At 37.4% G+C, this 20,014-nt stretch overlaps 1 protein-coding gene across 4 annotated transcripts in view; it reads left to right on the forward strand.

Annotated features, from left to right (window-relative positions):
- The window catches only part of rab11fip1a (RAB11 family interacting protein 1 (class I) a), a 37,255-nt gene that overhangs the window by 1,178 nt on the left and 16,063 nt on the right, over positions 1–20,014 (forward strand). Inside the window, exon 1 of one of the 4 annotated variants that reach the window (XM_061986262.1) lies at positions 15,304–15,358. The exons of the other annotated variants lie outside the window; for them this stretch is intronic. Coding sequence (XP_061842246.1) covers positions 15,345–15,358 — 14 coding nt within the window. The 5' untranslated portion in view covers positions 15,304–15,344. Of the gene's footprint in view, positions 1–15,303; positions 15,359–20,014 lie in introns of those variants that run through there. 4 annotated transcript variants of the gene reach the window in all.

Genomic DNA, 20,014 nt, shown 5'->3' on the forward strand with positions numbered 1-20,014 from the left:
GGTATTTTTCAGAAAAACAAATATATACAGTAACACAAAAACAACCTGTCTCTGTGATCACTATAGGTGAATAGCCATGCCTTGAGGCGTTTTTTCCGGTCCATTATTTTTGCTGCTTGTGATGTTCCACAGGGCATTTCTTGTGGGACGGCATTCGTTCCCAGGGATTCGAACAAAGAACCAACTCTTTTTCTTTACTATAGTGGCCTCAATAACGGGAACGGGTTCTCAAAAAGGAATTTGAGTCCATGGAATCGGTTCTTTTCTTATCGAACAACCGAGAGAACCGGTTTCGAATGTCATCCCTATCGGAGAAGTCTGATCTACAAAATTTGCAGGCAGCATACCCCTTCCCCTTCGAGCTGTCCTGGATGAACTGAAATTATTTTTTCCAATCATTTCGGAACTTTCAAGCGTACTTCTTCTTCTTACATGTCGTCGCCATGTCTCTTCTGCGTTCTTCTGCTTCGTCGCTGTTATGTTTTTGGACATTACTACTTGCCGTAGTTTTGAAGCAATGCATGATGGGAATCCGGATGCTGTGTGCCGGCTGGAATAAACACACGCTGAAAAATAGCTACGTGCCTGCCTACTTTATGGGTTATAGATAAACCTATGGATAACGGAGGCATATATAATAGTCTCCTTTTCAGGTGAGAGAGGACGCTAAAGGCACGCCCCCAATATTGTTGTCCGGGTGGAAATCGGGAGAAATTCGGGAGAATTGTTGCCCCAGGAGATTTTTGGGAGGGGCACTGAAATTCGGGAGTCTCCCGGGAAAATCGGGAGGGTTGGCAAGTATGGCATCAATGCAGAACTCCATTGAACAAAAAAATACTATTTCTCTCACCTATTTGTTTGGTTTTGATAAGCAACACATTGTGTGTTTACAATCTATTGGTGACATTTTCAAATGACTCTCCTTTGGGTTTTTAATGCAGAGAGTCACAATAACCCACAGTGTTGGCGCTAGGAATCTTAAAAATGGGGTCCCAGGGACCCCATCAAGTCACAAAAATGGGGTTCCACAGTGAATTTTTGGGGTCCACTTTTTGTAACCGTTTTGAAAACAAATGATACATGTATACATTATCCTGTTATCTCACATTCTGTATTGTGTTTTGGAAAAAGGTTGTCATAAACGTTACTTCATTCATTAAAGAAACAACACAAAAGAAAACAAATGCAGTATTTGTGATCGATAAAACTTTTGGCGAATCGAAATTTAAGAAACTGTACCGGAAAGTGCATTACTTTGAAGTCGACCGATAATAAGTAATTAATCATTTGACCCGGCAAATATACCGTAATTTCCGGACCATAGGGCGCACTGGATTATAAGGCGCACTGCCAATGAATGGTCTATTTTTTAATGCAGGGGTGTCGGATTATTGGGCGTATTAAAACCTCTAAAGGCTTAGTTGGCCACATGCGTGGACAGCACCTTTTAGCTATTATTTCCAAAATTGTGTACTCTACTGAATTGGGGTCTTATGGCCCTTATGTGAATACTTATACTGCTATCTGGTGGTGTCAGAAGAGTATAACATACAATGGAATTTGGAAAAAAAAAGTGTAAGAATAAGAATTAGCATGTCACTAAACATGAAGTACACGTTTGTTACTTATGGACTAAGTACATCATATAAAAAGAGGATTCTTAGTTTTTATTTTAATTAGGGTCCAATAAACCCAAATAGCAAAGAGAAATAAAAAAAAACATGTAAACAAACAGCTTGGGCCTTAAGAGGTTTTTAAAGGAGTCATATAATTATTTTTTTCTAAATGTAAAACACTTCCTTGTGGTCTATATAACATGGTTCTTTGGTCAAAATGTTGCATAGATTATGTTTTACAGATCATCTTCAAGACGCTTTCTGACAGTCGCTTCAGGATGCGCCGTTTTGTGAGCGGTCTTATTTACGTGGCTCACCTTCGGCAGTGCCTTCTCCCCGTCATCTTTGTTGTCGCGGTGTAGCGTGCAAGGATGGGAGCGGAAGAAGTGTCAAAAGATGGAGCTAACTGTTTGAATGACATTCAGACTTAAATCAACAACGGAGCAGCATCTCCTCGTCCGGAAACAACCACACTGGAAATGTGTCCTGTAAAAAAAACGTCCGACCGGAACTCTAATAACTAAAGTTCCTTGGGTGAATAATGTAAACTCACTACACCGGTATGTTTTCGCGCTTTCATGACGAGTTTACTGACAGATATAAGTAAGAACTTTACACTACTTTATATTAGAAATGGGACAACGTTGTTGGTTGGAAAATGACCTAATTTCAATTGTCAAATCAATCAGAACCCAACATTAAATAAAAGGCGTTAAAACGTGTGTTGTTCCGACGTTTAATTTGAGTTGCTCAACGTCAGGACCTAATTCAACAAGTTCTCAACGTTACAATGTCTTGTGCCAGCTGGCAATGTTGTATGGGTGCCCTCAATATTTGTTTACTTGAGTTCATACACCCAAAAAAGCTGTGCAGTGAGATGACATGAAATAAACACATGACATATATTTAATAGTGCTGTCAAATGATATTAAAAAAATCGGATTAATCACACTTGAATTTGGATTAATGGTGCGTAATCACAGTAAATTTGAGAAAAATAAAGACCCCTATATCTTGACACAAATGGCAAGGCAAGTTTATTTATAGAGCACAATTAGTACACAAATCATTTCAAAGAGCTTTACAGAAAAAATATAAGAAGGCAAAAATATTGATCATAAAACAAACATAATTCAAATTAAAATCATAAAAACAATAACATTTCATTTTATAATCAAAAAGTGTAGATAAAATAATTTCAGTTGTCTTATGCATATTTATATAAGAGTGTTCTCAGCCGGATTTGAACATCGCCAATTGTGAGGCCTATCTCAGATATTCTGAAAGCCTATTACAGCTTTTAGGAGCATAAAAGTGAAACACATCCCCACCATGTTTGGTCCTGTCTATTGGGCACCGGCAAGAGACCACTCACTGAGTTTCTCAGAGCCCGAGATGGGTCATATGGTTCTAATATTTCAGGGATGTACTTTGGCATAAGACCATGAAAAAACTTTTACATAAGGAGAGCTGTTTTAAAGTCTATTATCTGAGCAACAGTAACCCAGTGCAGTGACCTAAGCACTGGACTATTATGTATTTCCTGGTTCTAGTCCAGACTCGAGCAGCAGCAGCCAGATGTACTGCAGCTGCTTTACAGCTTGTTTAGAGAGCCCAGTGAAAATCCCAAATGCAGTTTTATTATGAGAATGTCATACAGGAACATTGTTTTACTTGAGTGACCTACATTTATTTGTTTAAAAACCTGGTAACAGTACAATCTGGGTGTAATTGAGAGGGAAATTTGCGAGCCAGCATACCAATCTCCATAAATTGCGATATTAATATGCAACTACTGCATTCATGATTAATGCAATACTTCTTTGTGATTAATCACATGAGTTAACTCGTTATTTTTGATAGACCTAATATTTAGTGTAAATTTCGGACTATAAGCCGCTAATTTTTTCCCAATTTTTGAACACAGCGGCTTATAGGACGGTGTAGTTAATTTCTGAATTTTTCTTCGCTGATGGTCAGGATAAAAATATATGACGCCATCTTTTGGACAAGTTCACTCACTGCATGTTCTGCAGTGTCCTTCCATTTACGAGTAGCGCTTTTTTTTTTTTTTCAACCGGAGTGCCATTTAATCTTCTAGCAGTCCATAGCGTTGCCACTTGTATGGATTATTCATTCATCATTCCAAGCAACGTCAGATTTACAGTATAACTAAAACTGTTTATACTCACTAAACCATCCCATGTGTGATGTCTGTGGGAGTGTTTTCATGCATATTTGTACGTGCAATCGTAATGTAATGATGTTAGCGTTGTTGGCAATAGCTAATATGTTAACACATTTACAAGTGTCTGTGTTAGCATTATTAACTTACAACAGCATTATTTTGGTATTGTTTCAGTTTCACAAATTTCTCAGTAAACTCGCCAAGACGTCATCGTGGAGTTATTGAGTCTGTTTTGCTGATTGGAGAGCTAGCTTCTGCAGCTAGTGTGTTCATGATGATGGCTTTGGTTTTGTTTGATCAGCCGTTTTACTGCCGTGTTACGGACACCGTTTGCAAACATGTAATGTATGTAATTAAACATTGACCAAATCTTTCTGCGCAACATATATATCTGCGGCTTATTGTCCGGTGTGTCCAATATATGGAAAACTTTTTTTTTCTTTCTAAAATTTAGTGAGTGCGGTTAATATACCGGTGTGCTGTATCGTGTGGAAAGTACGGTACATTTAGGCTATAGCTCATGTGCTAACCAGTAGCTACAGTAAGTATGTTCAGTCCAGTCTAAGCAATAGCACATGGCTAATTGCACTTTTGTTGTTTTTACAAAACAAGTTTTCAATTGCTGTCGTTTCTCTATCAGTTGTGTGTTCTCTTTGTGGCGAACCTAGCTAATGTCTGGTTCAGACCTCATATGTTGGTGTAAAAGCCAGTTTGTTTGAAGTAGGCTCACCCTAAAATCAATGTCTCACATTGTTGCTGGCAATTCTGCACATTCTTCCCATCCATTAACTCAGCGCGCTATCCTTTCACACCCTGATGTCTTGGATGACAATTGCAGTTTGTTGTCAACATGGGTGTGACATTGAAGCATACACACACCCTCTCACAGTATGTAAGTATTATCAAGAGACTCCCATTCACTGTGTGACCTTCTTATTTTTCAGAAGACCTTTTGTAAATGCTGATCACGTCATTGTTGGAATTAGCCTTGGTTCTTTTGGTTACGCGACGTATATTTGTGATGTTCTAGGACAAGTTCTGTCTATGTTGTTTCTGTACTACAATTGACCTGCCAACCCTCCTTAAATGCTCTACTTGCTTTGTTTTGAGGACAGTCCAAATTGCAGGGTGGCTATTGGATCGTTTGACCTTGAGGTTGACTGTATTAGATTGCTCCCATGACATGACATGCTGACACGGGCTGTGTGACTAAGAACTTTTTTTTTCCAGCTGGGAAAGTTTTACTGTTGCCTCTAATAACATACGACTGTTTTATGGAGTTAAGGTCATGGGATTGCTAATGTTTTTTTAAACCCATGCATGCAATTATGTTGGCTTATAAATAAGCAAAAGGCTACATTTACAATATGTTATAATAATTTGGGTGTCCTCAAAGTCCATTTTAACCATCTGCACAAACCTTGGAAATTAATCATAATTTTTGCATGTGTGAACTAGGGCTGGGCAGTATTGTCACAGTGTACAACTTATAAGGGAAGTGTTTCTGAATGGGTTTTGTAGTCTCCTAGCAACTCTAAATTGAATTATAAAACAACAGAAAAAGCAAAGGTATAATGTAATTTTTCAAGAGCGCCTTTATTCCGCCCACAAAGCCTTTTAAATAAGAATTAGTTAATCAAATCAATATAGCGACTTGTCCAGGGTGTACCCCGCCTTCCGCCCGATTGTAGCTGAGATAGGCTCCAGCGACCCTGAAGGGAATAAGCGGTAGAAAATGGATGGATGGATGGATACCTAGAAGTTATTTTTTTAAATGTTATCTCTTTAAAACATGCTGTTAAAATGCATATCCTCTCAAAATATGCCTTATAATAGCCACAAACTGTATGATACAGTTTTTAATCAGGATACAATTTAAAAATGTGTTAAAAGGCTTCATGGAATAAGAAATGCAAATGATGCATGTGTTTGGAAATGGATGACTGACTCAAACATTTTAGAATTATATTTGCATCCGTAAATGAGCTAAGTCAATTTACAATCTTTAAAGGGGAACATTATCACAATTTCAGAAGGGTTAAAACCATTAAAAATCAGTTCCCAGTGGCTTATTTTATTTTTCGAAGTTTTTTTCAAAATTTTACCCATCACGCAATATCCCTAAAAAAAGCTTCAAAGTGCCTGATTTTAACCATCGTTATATACACCCGTCCATTTTCCTGTGACGTCACATAGTGATGCCAATACAAACAAACATGGCGGATAGAACAGCAAGGTAGCGACATTAGCTCGGATTCAGACTCGGATTTCAGGGGCTTAAGCGAAATTGAAGAAGAAACTGAAGCTATTGAGCCATATCGGTTTGAACCGTATGCAAGCGAAACCGACGAAAACAACACGACAGACAGTGACACGGGAGAAAGCGAGGACGAATTCGGCGATCGCCTTCTAACCAACGATTGGTATGTGTTTGTTTTTAAGTGTTGTAATGTTTTTAAGCTAAATTATTGGTAAACACAGTTTATGTATAATAATTTACGTAAAACCGCGAGTAATGAATAAAGTTTTCATCAATTAATATATTCTGTAGACATACCCTCATCCGCTCTCTTTTCCTGAAAGCTGATCTGTCCAGTTTTGGAGTTGATGTCAGCAGGCCAGGGAAGCTAGGGTCGATATTCTTCTCTTGATCATCTTCGGTGGCATAAGGGACGGTAGAAGCAGTGTGAGCCAAGACATCCAGGGGCTCGCTCGTCTGCGTGAACAAACTGCCGCCATTGCTTGCCGTGCTACCGAGGTCCTGTGTCCCTGAATAGCTCACACACTCCGGCAGATTCAATGGGGTCTGGCGGCAGATTTCTTTGACTTTATCGTTGGAAATGCATCTGCTTTGAGTGTCGCAGGATATCCACACATTCTTGCCATCTCTGTCGTAGCATAGCTTTCGTCGGTAAAGTGTGCGGAACAAACGACTGACCATTTTCGTCGGCTTTCCCCACACCCTCGTATTTTGAACAAATCGTCCAATTTCTTGCCACTTTCGCATCTTTGGGCCACTGGTGCAACTTGAATCCGTCCCTGTTCGTGTTGTTACACCCTCCGACAACACACCGACGAGGCATGATGTCTCCAAGGTACGGAAAACATTCGAAAAAACGGAAAATAACAGCGCTGATTTGATTCGGTGTTTGTAATGTGTTTGAGAAAATGGCGGATTGTGACGTCATCGCTCCGAGAGCGAATAATAGAAAGGCGTTTAATTCGCCAAAATTCACCCATTTAGAGTTCGGAAATCGGTTAAAAAAAATATATGGTCTTTTTTCTGCAACATCAAGGTATATATTGACGCTTACATAGGTCTGGTGATAATGTTCCCCTTTAATAGATTGTGTTCCATCCCCTCCAAGTTGTTTAAAATAGGTACAGTAGAAGTATAAAGTGTCAGGCAGCTGAAGGAACTATTATTCATTTACTGTGGGAATGTCAGAGAAAAAGACTTGTGGTTGTGGTGTTGTCTTGTTTGTCCATCCCAGGCCACCGTAGGTCACGTGAAGTGCGTCACCAGAGCTGCTAATGTTATCAAAGTTAGCTTATGCGTGTTGAACTGGAGACGTTTGAAATAGATGAGTCGTGCTCAGCATCTGTATTATTATTAATAATAATAATAATAATTAACATGACATGATATTACAGATGAGGACTACAGCCTACAGCCACCTGGCAAAGTTTGTGCCCCCAGATCCGTTTCATTATTCGGCATTGAGGCAGCGCTTTTCTCGCTTTCGGACCTGCCCATACATGACCTCTTTTATGCAGTTTGAAAGCTGCAGCCGAATAAAAGAAACACAGACAGACGTAGCAATTTCTCTATGATAGCAAAGTTATTGAGTTAATTTTCCTTTACTGTTTGATCGATTGCCTTAGAACAGGTTGAAACGAAAAACTGGAAAATGTCATGTATCATGTTATAATTGTATGCATGTTCAAAATAATCTCAAACCATATACCATTACTACTATTAACCCAGTTCTGGGATTGTATAAAATCATTTTAATGGCATTTTTCTGCTCAAAATCTTAACGTTTTAAACCCGGACCATGTCCAAATCAGGGATGTAGAACTGTTTTTTTTTGAGTAGCTCTTCTCCGCCGATTTATGAAAAAAAAATCCGAACAATTCGTTTGACCTGGTTTGGTTGTTCGGGTTAGGTTTTTTCTTTGTGTTACCAATCGGTTTTCAACATAGGGTCCTATGACTTTCGTGTTAATGGTGCAGCGGACAGAATTTACTATTAACTGCGGAAATGATGATGACTGAAATGCTGTCTTTTTAAAGAGAAGGAACGTTTGTCTGGGGTAATCCTGCTTACTACCTCCTCACTAACATTCAGGAGTGACATCTATTCACTAAATCACCCACTCCCGTTAAAACTTTACTAAAAAGTTATACAATGTAAAAGGTAAATGATCTGCATCGGATAACAAATGACAACATGCCTGGAAAAAAAGACAAAAGTAACAGGACATTGCTGAGTCTTCTTACCGCCGTATTTTTGGTACTATAAGGCACAGTTAAAATCCTTTAATTTTCTCAAAATTCAACAGTGCGCCTATTGTACTGATTAATACTAGTGCTTACCGACCTCAAAGCAATTTTATTTGATGCATGGTTTAATGGTAAGTGTGAGCAGTAAATGGCAGTCACATAAGAGAGACGTGTGGCCTGCAGGCTGACGCCTGTTCAATAAATAACTCAAGCAAGTACAGGTTAGCTAGCAAGCAAGTCCAAAACTCTGATGTTTCATTGAGAATATAGAACATTACACACATCACTCAAAAAGCTATCAAAATACGAAGTCGCTTGATGGATTGTCGCAGCATTATGGCTATCGTAGTCTTAGACGTGCTGAGCTCCAACATACAAGTATTATTATGGTGTGTGTATAAGGGCCCCAAGATGTCACCTATTAGGAGACATATTATCTGCCGTTTTGTTTCGACCTATTATGCAAAACCAACTTTTTTACCTATTAGTTCCTGCTGTTGTGTATTTGGGATCTGCATTAGTCCCGAAAATTTACGCTGGTTCGCCATTGAAGCCTGTGCCGTGGTCAATAACCACCTTCTTTTCTATGCTCTTGCTGTAGGCATTCATCCTCCACTGTTGCCATTTCTAGCATAATGTACAGTTCTAACTTATATCTGTCAGTAGACTTGCTATGGAAGCACTAAACAGTGCCTGTACAACAAAAAATGACAGGGAGAAGACGTTGTCGAAGTGGAGCAACACAGATAAGACCACCCCTAAAATGGCGCACCCTGAATAGACTATCAGAAAGCGGCTTGAGGATTGTCTGTAAAACATAATCTATGCAACATTTTGACCAAATAACCACAATTACATGTTATACAGACCACAAAGTAATGTTATAAATGTAGAAAACAATTAATCATAACCCCTTTAATGCTCCTTAGAATCAGGTGAACCTTTATATGAAAATAGACCTGAATAGGGTCTATTCAGGTCATCAGCAGTGCGCCTTATAATTCGGTGCGCCATGTTGTCTGAAAAATAAGGTACTTCATTTAACATCTATTGTTTATTCCCCCCCCCCCCCCCCACAGCCCGAGTGTTGGTTGATGATTGTTATCTGCTTCCGTGGGTTACTGGTCAACCAGCCCAGCTATGATGTTTTATTTGTTTAACAAACACGCCAAATTCTTTCTGTTTCTGAATTAAAATTTTACTCAGAATAATCATTTAATGAAGAAAACCTTACATGTTTAGACTACGGTACTACTAAGATACTAAGTTTTGAAACGGTTTAATTTGGATTTTCAACAACTGGTCATTTATTTGTCCCTCTACATCAGGGGTCACCAACCTTTTTGAAACCAAGAGCTACTTCTTGGGTACTGATTAATGCGAAGGGCTACCAGTTTGATACACACGCAAATAAATTGCCAGAAATAGCCAATTTGCTCAATTTACCTTTAACTCTGTTATTAATAATTCATGATATTTATCTTTGTGGAAACACTGATCATCTTAATGATTTCTCACAATAAATATATATAGAAACAGATAAATATCAATATGCAACACTTTATTTTTATATTTTCTCTAAGTGCACATTTTTCAAATTGAACATTTTCAAATGATCACTTCTAAGACAGTCTTGTGAAATCACAATATCCCATTTTAACTAGCTAGCCACTTACATTTTTTAACAAATCATTAATTACTTTGCACCATGTTTGTACAAATAACTCATGTAAAATACAAAAGTCAACTCTCAATTTTTTTAATAAATCATGTCACACTTTGAACTGGACACCAAATCTGTTATCTGTTTCTTTGTCAGTTAGTGAAGACCAAGTCTTTAAAATATTTTCTTGGATTTTCAAATTCTATTTGAGTTTTGTCTCTTAGAATTAAAAATGTCGAGCAAAGCGAGACCAGCTTGCTAGTAAATAAATACAATTTAAAAAATAGAGGCAGCTCACTGGTAAGTGCTGCTATTTGAGCTATTTTTAGAACAGGCCAGCGGGCTACTCATCTGGTCCTTACGGGCTACCTGTTGCCCGCGGGCACCGCGTTGGTGACCCCTGCTCTACATTTTCAAGTTAATGCATATGAGATAGGCTCCAGCACCCCCCGCGACCCCGAACGGGACAAGCGGTTGAAAATGGATGGATGGATGGGCATTGTATATATCAAATTACATTTTGTTCATTATTTGGCACAAAGAAGAAAAAACCTGACTTGCAGGAACGGCGAGAGCGTGCAAAAAAGGCACGGCTTTGTAAGAATAGCGCATGAACACCCTCTCATCAGCTGATGTAACAAAGCATTGTGTCTTTAAAACCAACTGAGGGCATGATGTTCTGCAATTGACGCAGGCAAGATGCCTGGAAGGAACAGCAGGCAATTTGTTGATGAGCTTCAGAAAAGTCGACGTATTCTGCCCTTGGTGATTTTCCCTCTGACACAGAAGTTTAGGTTTTTTTTGTCTGTTAATTTTTTTCTTAAGTTATGGATACATCATGGCATTTTGGGCAGAAGAGTCTTTAGATGTCTACGTTGTCTAATTATAGCAATGTTGTTGACTATGGCAACAAATACTAATCAGGATTATTTTGATTCATATTGGTATCACGATTAATTACACGATTATTCATTAATTTTAAAACATGAGTATTTATTGTACCACCAAAACTCAGCTTAAAATATATTTTTTTTAAAGAAAAAAACCTGGATATAAATTAGTAACAAATAAACCACAAGCAAAATAATAATAAAAACAACATTTAAATAACTATAGCAATACATCTTTGGAGAATTTAGTTTGTAAATGTATCAGTAAGTGTTTTAAGTAAATTATAGTTGTGTCAGGTACTTTTTTAAAAACCTTTATTTTGTTAACGCAGTCAGACTGGGTGTGGCGCACCACACTATTATTGTGAAAGGGGAAGTGTGCTCTGCTGCTGTTCTCAGCTTGACGACTAAAGAGGCAACAAACTTTAGGTTGTTAAAAAAAGAGAGAGGGTCATGTTGCGACCACTGTTTGCCCATTGACGTTACATAGATGATTTTGTTCACAACACCACAAGCAGATGAGATGTGTTGTGGGTGTTGGGATTGTTCTTTTGTTTAGCTTTGTAGTTTAGTTGCTGTTTCAAATGACCGTCTCGATATTGTTTAGTTCAGGACCTGGTGGTTTAATGTGTCGGGTATGAATGAGCGCTGCTGGACACATTATTTTCCTAAACAAATGTTTCCTCTCCTAACAATGACAACATTTCACTAACTGATATTATTTTGCGTTTATCAGCCTCTTTCGTTTTATTGGCCAATATGTAACTCCGTTTGCGGTTACGAGAACGCGGCCTTGCTTTTTGGTTGAATTTAGTGATTATTGAATAGACATACTAGCATTGTCTCAAATAAAAAGTAGCAACTATGGAGGGATCTCAAACTTCTCATAAAGATGCTCTTTTATCGCTCATTCGCTCTTAATCTGTTTTACCGCCACAAGCTCCGGAATTTACATGTGCGCTGCGCGGCCAATTGGTTTATTGTCCAGGCCAAATAGCCTGTGTTTGCTATCTTTGAATGTATAGTCTAGTGCAGGGGTCGGGAACCTTTTTGGCTGAGAGCCATGAAAGCAAAATATTTTCAAATGTATTTCCGTGAGAGCCATATAATATTTTTTAACACTGAATACAACTAATTGCGTGCATTTTTAAGTAAGACCAACATTTTTAAGAGTATAATAAGTCTCTTATTCTTTTTAATAACATTATTCTGAGGCTAACCAATAATAAATAAAATACTTCTTACCATTTTTTGCGACTTCTTGAACAGGTGCGGTCGAAAATGGATGGATGGATTAAAATGCATGAGAATGTTTTATATTTTGAACGTTATTTTTAACATTGTGATTACCAGCGGAATTATTTTTTACGTATCGGGTTAAGCAATGTCAGCTAAGATTTATCTGAGAGCCAGATGCAATCATCAAAAGAGCCATATCTGGCTCGAGAGCCATAGGTTCCCTACCCCTGGTCTAGTGCAACAACATGACGGCAAATTGTTAGTTGCTTCTCTGGGACTGCTTTTGTGTGTTTGCATGCAGTTCCTGCTTGTACGTGTCGACCAGACCACAGTGAGTGACAGGCCTGAACATCAAACAAATTAATCGGACCGACGAGCAATTTATATTCAATATAATTGGTCATTATAAAGAACATGGATGCTTTAAAGCAGCCATTGCTTAAAGTGACTGTTTGCAACCTGCCTCCAGGGCGCTAACTTTCAAAAGTGTTTCAAGCAGTATATGCTGTGAAGTGAAGTAAATTATATTTATATAGCGCTTTTCTCTAGTGACTCAAAGCGCTTTACATAGTGAAATCCAATATCTAAGTTACATTTATACCAGTGTGGGTGGCACTGGGAGCAGGTGGGTAAAGTGTCTTGCCCAAGGACACAACGGCAGTGACTAGGATGGCCGAAGCGGGAATCGAACCTGCAACCCTCAAGTTGCTGGCACGGCCGCTCTACCAACCGAGCTATGCCGCCCTAATATGCTGCCCGCTTTAGGCTTTAAGTACGATCACCATGGCCCACATAACACACACACGCATTAGCTTTTAGAATGTAAAGGTGTCGATATCACTTTCTGCAACAATGTATTTTATTATAGTGGGTCTATATAGAAACCCCACTGCAAACAGTGATTTTTATGAACTTAAACTTCTCCCAAAGACTGTGGCAAATCTAAAGAAATTATTTTAATGGGTGATTTTCACATTAATTGGAACATAAAGGACCGAGCAGCTCTTCAACATATTATTGATTATTTTAACTTAACGCAAATGATTAAAAACACAACACATCACTCTGAGTCTAATAGACCTGTTATTTACTAACCATGCTGAGAGAAAAAAAAAATAGGTGACAGATTAGAAATACAAGTTAATGAGTTGATAATTCAAGAGAATTAGCAACTGAATTTACCTTTTTCAACTCTGTCAATGAAATAACACAAATGTTTAGTTCGTCGGAAATTGCCTGTAAGTCGATTGATCCAGAACAGTTAGTAATAAAACAACTGATCTAGAAGTGGCAAACATTAAGTCTGAGACCTTCGAAGGCCAAAGATGCCTATGGCCTTGACACACTTCTTAGGAGTAGGAAGAAGCAGAGCTTATTTAATCCTACTTTGTGAACACTTGTAGTTTGAACAGTTTTAGACTGAATCATATTGGTGCTTTGATTCATTTGCTTAATCCATTCCATAATTTAATTCCACATACGGATATGGTAAATGTTTTAAGTGTTGTACGTGCATACAAATGTTTTAAATTAGATTTTCCTCTGTTATATTTCTCTTTTGTTAAGAATTGTTGTACATTCTTGGGTAGCATGCTATAATTTGCTTTGTACATAATTTTAGCTGTTTGTAAATACACCAAATCGTTGAATTTCAATATTTGTGATTCAATAAATAAAGAGTTTGTATATTCTCTATATCCAACATTATCTATCATTCTAATTGATCTTTTTTTTAACACCATTAGTGAATGAAGCGCACATTTGTCAATGTGTCCACATATTTCTACACAATAACTCAGATATGGTAACACTAGTGCGCAGTAGAGAATATGAAGAGATTTTTGGTCCAGAACATGTTTTATTTTATTCATTATTGACATGTGTCTTGCTACTTTGTTGTATATTTTACATGAGGTTTCCATTTTATTATCTATTATTACATCCAAAAATGTATTTTCTTTTACCCTTTCAATGTATACTGTATTTGTTTGACTTTCCTTTCTACGGTTAACCGAATAGCATTATTTTAGTTTTACTGAGATTCAAAGAGTCTGTTTTTGTCAAACCATCTTTTTAATGTTTTAATTTCTTCTGTTATTTGTATCAGTGTTCTCTCCTGAACAAAAAGCAGTTGTATCATCGGCAAATACTAACTTTAAGTCATTTTGTAACCTTACAAATGTCGTTTGTACAAAGATTAAACAATTTTGGTCCAAGTATTGATCCCTGAGGTACACCACAAGATATTTTCAGCTCTGTAGACGTGTGTTCACCTGTCTTCACGTATTGCTTCCTGTTGGTAAAGTAGCTTCTTACCCAGTTCAAGACCAACTGTCACACCCCGCCTCGGGTGAAGGTAATGTAACCTTTGCAAACCCGACTTTCAAATCAAGGATGGCAAGGCACGCAGTTGGTAACAGTTTACAAACATTTATTGAAATCCCAAAAGTATCAAGAGGTAACGACAGGAAAAACAAAGCACCTACAATCTGTAATGGTAATAAATAGAGGCAATATTAGTATCGTATATTTTATATATAGTACATTTATTTTCTAAATACATTTCAAAGTTGTATGCATTAAATAGGCCTATATAATTCATCAAAATATTAAAAATAATCAAATAATCAAAATGTAAATCATCCATTATATGAAAATACATATATTCACAACCAAAGGTCAATAATCAAATATGTCAAAGTAAAGAATTAAATAATCAAAACAGATTTAGCAAAATCACTTAGCAATCAACAAAATTAATTTAACCGGCTACAACACAACATAATCTCATCATCAAAATAATCACCTCAGTAGATGTTTGATGCATGGAGACCGAAACTCCTGCTCAGGACAGAGAACCTCCTCTGGCAGTGACAGACAGCAGACTGTCAGAAAAATGGTATTTTCCAATTTAAATAGCCCATAGCCCCGCCCACTAGCTGGGACCAATTTGACAGGGGGAATTAAGAAAACAGTTATTTTGTAAATTACACCATAAATAACCATCACATGTCTAACAAGTATTCACATAGTACTTTTGCGTGTGTAGAGCAGTCATATTTGTACACAGTGTATTCAGGCTTAGGTAACATCACTTTTAAATGCCCAGTGTCCTTCTGTAACACCCAGCTTTTGAGGATCATGGTTCGACCCAAATTTGGCCTAATTAGTGAATGCAGGTGTGTTCACCTATATAAAGTCCTCAACCCCACCCTGACTCTTTTAGTCAACTGTTCAGAGCCATGATGAGTGACAGGTAACAATTTGTTTGTTAAGCGCATCCTTTTCAATGACTAACAGGACTGAATGTTTGTAGTTTGTCCATGTTGAGCTTCCTAACAAATGTGCACGGTTTGTAAGGAAGTTTAAGGTCAATCAGTGACAGTGAGGGGTCAAACTGTCACACCAACCCTCTGATTACATACCTTTCTAATTTGTTTATTAAGATACTGTGATTAATTGTGTGACATGCTTTTGTTAAATCCAGAAACACTGCAGCAGCACATTTTTTTGCTATCTATTGCATTGGTAATCTTTTCCGTTATTTTGATTAATGGCAGTGACGTTGGCTCTGTATCCCTATTGGTTGTCTGTGAGGGTTTCACTTTTATACATAAATTTGTCCGAATTGTAGAAGTAGAGAAACAGGTCTGTAAACTGGTTGTTTGTCACCAGTCTTATAAATTGGTACAACTTTTGCTATTTTCATTTTATATGGGACTTTTCCTGTTTGAAATGATAGGTTACTGATATATGCTAAAGGTTCTGAAATGTCTTCAATAACCTTTTTTATCGTTTCCATATCAATACCGTTACAATCAGTTGAGGTCTTGGATTTACATTTTTTTCACAATATTGATTTCATTTGTCACACCTTCGAGGAACATCGAGTGGGGATTTCTGTCTATAGTGTCATACAATTCCTCAACTGACTCGGAATCTGGAATCTTTTCCTCTAGATTTGGTCCAATGTTTACAAAGTACTTATTGAAGCGTTCAACTAGTTTGTCCATATTGTCATTTTTTACATTTCCATCTGAGATGTATTTAGGATAATCCTTCTTAGCACCATTTAATGCTATTTAGGATGTCCCATCTTGCTCTCGTATTGTTTTTGTGTTTGTGCCGGTCCAATAATTGACTGTAATATTATTTTCCTGTTTTGTGCTAGCATTTAGCTAGTTCGCCCCCGTCTTTTCGGCACTTTCGGTTTGCTTACTTCCTGTAACTGTATTGTATGGAGCGGAAGCTCTTCAAATTTTGATCCTTTTAATGAGAGGACCCAACACTTTCTTTTTGAAAAACCATCACTTTCTTTAAAAAAACAAATCACACTCACAGCAAAAATAATACATTTCATTCTGCATAATTTTAAACCAATCAGACCTTCTTCAATGACAATCAAGGCTGCTAAGATGTTTTTACATTCGATGATATTTTCCCACAGAGATTACTGCATCACAACCTGGTCACTCTCTGGAAACACAATATTAAAACTTGTAGAAATGCTATTTAAAGATATATAAAAATCCTTGATCAAAATTCTCTGTCAATCCGTCAGTGCAACATTTTGGTAAAATATAAAATGCTTAACTTTGAAAATTTTATTCATTTTAAAAACAGCTGTTTAATTTATAAGTTCTTTATGGACTAGCCCTACTGCCACTCTCCACATCGATCAAACTGAGGACTGACAGAGGTTTTGGGACCAGATCCTCCTCCAGGGAAGACATAGGCATCCCACACAGAAAAACAACCTTTGGACAAACAGTTCTGTCAGTCCAAATAAGGCATTTTTGGAACAGACTTACCAGTAATAGAGTATGTCCTACGGTTTACACTTTTAAAAAGCATCTTAAATTGTTTCTTAAAAATTCCCAGTCATGTCATCACTTTGATTAATTTCATTGTGTTTAGTGTTGTGTTGTTGAAATTCTAATGTTTTGTTTTGTGTTTTTGTTTTTGTTTTGGGACTATAAATGTAAATAAGCAAATATGATATGATCTGGCTCATTTACAATATAAATCAGATTGTTCATCAATGTGCACTGTCCTGAATAAAAAACAAACTCACTCACACGGAAAACATGGAAATAAACAGACATTAGGTCGTAGTTCTTTTACTAAAGTGTAAGTAAATGAAATACAGTTAATATTTGATGTCATTTACCTTTTGTTTCACTTGTGTACTGCCTCCTTTATTTCACATTTGTCCAACGAAGTCAGAGTAGCAAGTTGCTGAGGTTGCCGTCATACTCCTCTGTAAATACGTTTAAAAGAGTCTGTCCACTTCTCGTAGCTTTCAAATTGAAATGAACTGTTTGTAAAAAATAATAAACAATCAACTGCATATAATTTAAAGACTACGACTGAGGAAGAAACACTCCAAGATAGTTTCCTTGTTCAGCGTTTTTCAGCACAAAGATGCCACACAAAAGTTCCTGCATGTCGAAAGCTTCTTTTGTTCTTTCTTTCCGTTTTTCAAGTTTGTTTTAATAGAAATAAAAAAAAAAAGTAAAATGATGGCGGTCGTGTGTTCGAAAAATAAGTTTTAGGAACGCCTCCAACTGTGTTCAACCAATCAGTGTTTCGGGCACCTTCCAAAAGTCCCACTTAGCAGGCAAGAACTCCGAACGGTTGCCAAAGAACTAAATCTACCCATGTAGTTTTTGGTGGAAACACGGGGGGAATTTATTTACGCGGTTAAATGGGAACAGGGCCTACAGGTGAACTGAGGATCGAACCCGCAACATTCATGTTGAGAGACAACCACTCTACCCCCTGAGCCATGCTGCCCCAGGAATGAAAGGAAAGTCAGCTGCATATATAAAGAATGTAACTCACACAATGCATTGTACAGATACATAAATAATCATGTATTAAGTTCTCAGTAGTATTCAGAGGGGTCGCAGGAAAAATGACTGTCCACCATGGGGTACAGACAATAATTGAAAAGCACTGCCGTAAGGTAAACGAGCAATTGCAGTCATCTGTATTTATACACAATTAATGCAATATTTTTTGTGATTAATCACTTGCTAACCCGCTAACTTTGTCAGTTGTAATTTAATTGCAGTTTGTGTATCAATGTTTTAGACCTGATACATGTTTGCATTTTACCCCTGTTTGATTTGTGTGGGACATAAGGAGCACATTTGAATTAGAGTAACCTTCATAACTAAGTGCTGCGTGTCAGAAGAATGCTGGTTCACTCCCATGCATATCTCCACACTTATCTTCCATTACAGTAAATTAACTGATGCAGCAGTAAACACCACATGAACTGCAGATAACCCTTTCATTTTTGCAAATGTAGAGGCAGGATTGAAATCCAAATACTTGTCACTTACTGAAGGAAAATATAATTAAATATCATGTAAAAAAAAAATGCAATAAATTCACACACACAGTGACCTTATTTTAGTGGTTGACCTAACGCTCTGTGTTTAGTGCACACATTCACAGCAACAAAAGCCAAATGTACAGACTAATTGTTTTGATTAGCCCTCCAGGACACTCCCTTCGTTCCCTTTTTATAAAGGCTGGTCCTTAACAACAAAGAGTAGGCTGAACAAGCCTGTAATTGTCATGCTTGATGTACACTTCACATGCTGCTCCTAACAGAGATTGGGCAGTGTTACACATTCCCATCGGTCCATGAGAGAGTAAAGAGCCACCGTTACAAATAATCAGTTCATCAATGGGTGTAATTTATCAGTGAAATCATGTAACAGATGTTCACTATTTTTCAAGAAAAAACTAATTTCCAGGCTTCTGGAACATGTGATCCCACTTCTTGAAATCAACACTTACCCTTTAATACAATTGTGCTGATTGGTATGATGTGATTGGGTGGCGGTGACACGTCTACACCAACCAGCCTATTTTTTTTAAGTCTTGAGTCTGAGTTTAAAAAGTACATTCATATCAGAATCACAATTTTTATTTATTCCGATTCTAAATTGATTGATAATTTTACTTTTTTTTTTAAATAAATTTAAAAAAATACGTTATTAGGCTATCCTCATGTATTTGCTGCATGTATACAACACATGTTTTGTAACTTGTAAAGGTTTTATTATAATTATCATACCAAATAATACATTGCAAGAATTGGATTGAATCTAGAATTGATCCTAAATCGAATTGTCACCCAAAGAATCTGAATTGGATCGAATCGTAAAGCTCCCAAAGATTCCCACCTTTACTTCCTACCAAACCCAGTATGGACTCTTCCAACTTTGGCTGCTTTGCTATGCCTCCTTCATTACTGTTGTCACACTTTCGTCAAAGATGGCAAAAGATAAGCAAATCATACAAAATTAGCCTATCTTTCCTTCCAAATGCAAAAAATGTGTCTGAAATTGCGGTGTGCCTGATGCTGCCGGCCAATGCTGAAAACCACATTGACTATACATTCCACTTTTCCTTATGCTATCATTGTGACTAATCATAGTCATCCAGATAGCCACGTTAAAGGAGAGAAGTTACGTAAAAGATGTCACGCTCCACTAGGGCAGGGGGGTATACCGGTACTACGAGTTATACCGGTATATTTTAGAATGAGTTATGTATTTGAAACAATACCGCCGAACTGATATATCTTCACCACTCTAAACGCTCCAAAGTATTTCAAGTCTGACATTTTTGCATCAGATTCAGGCCACATCAGTAGGTAGTCCAAATCCTATTTGAATCCGATCTTTTCAAATGTGACTTTTGTCTAAATGGCAACACAACCTGAATGCGACTCATGTGTGACCTGTGTATTACTTTTTCGTCAGCTTTGGGCAGGTTATGTCATTCATGGGCGCGACGCGCCACCTGAAGTGGATGGAGGAAAGTGTTTTTTTTTTGACAGCCACATTTTTGGTGCATCACTAGTCAATAATGCACAAATAATAGGCTATAT

The sequence above is a fragment of the Nerophis lumbriciformis genome, linkage group LG12, assembly GCF_033978685.3.
Source record: "Nerophis lumbriciformis linkage group LG12, RoL_Nlum_v2.1, whole genome shotgun sequence".
NCBI classification, from domain to species: Eukaryota; Metazoa; Chordata; class Actinopteri; order Syngnathiformes; family Syngnathidae; genus Nerophis; species Nerophis lumbriciformis.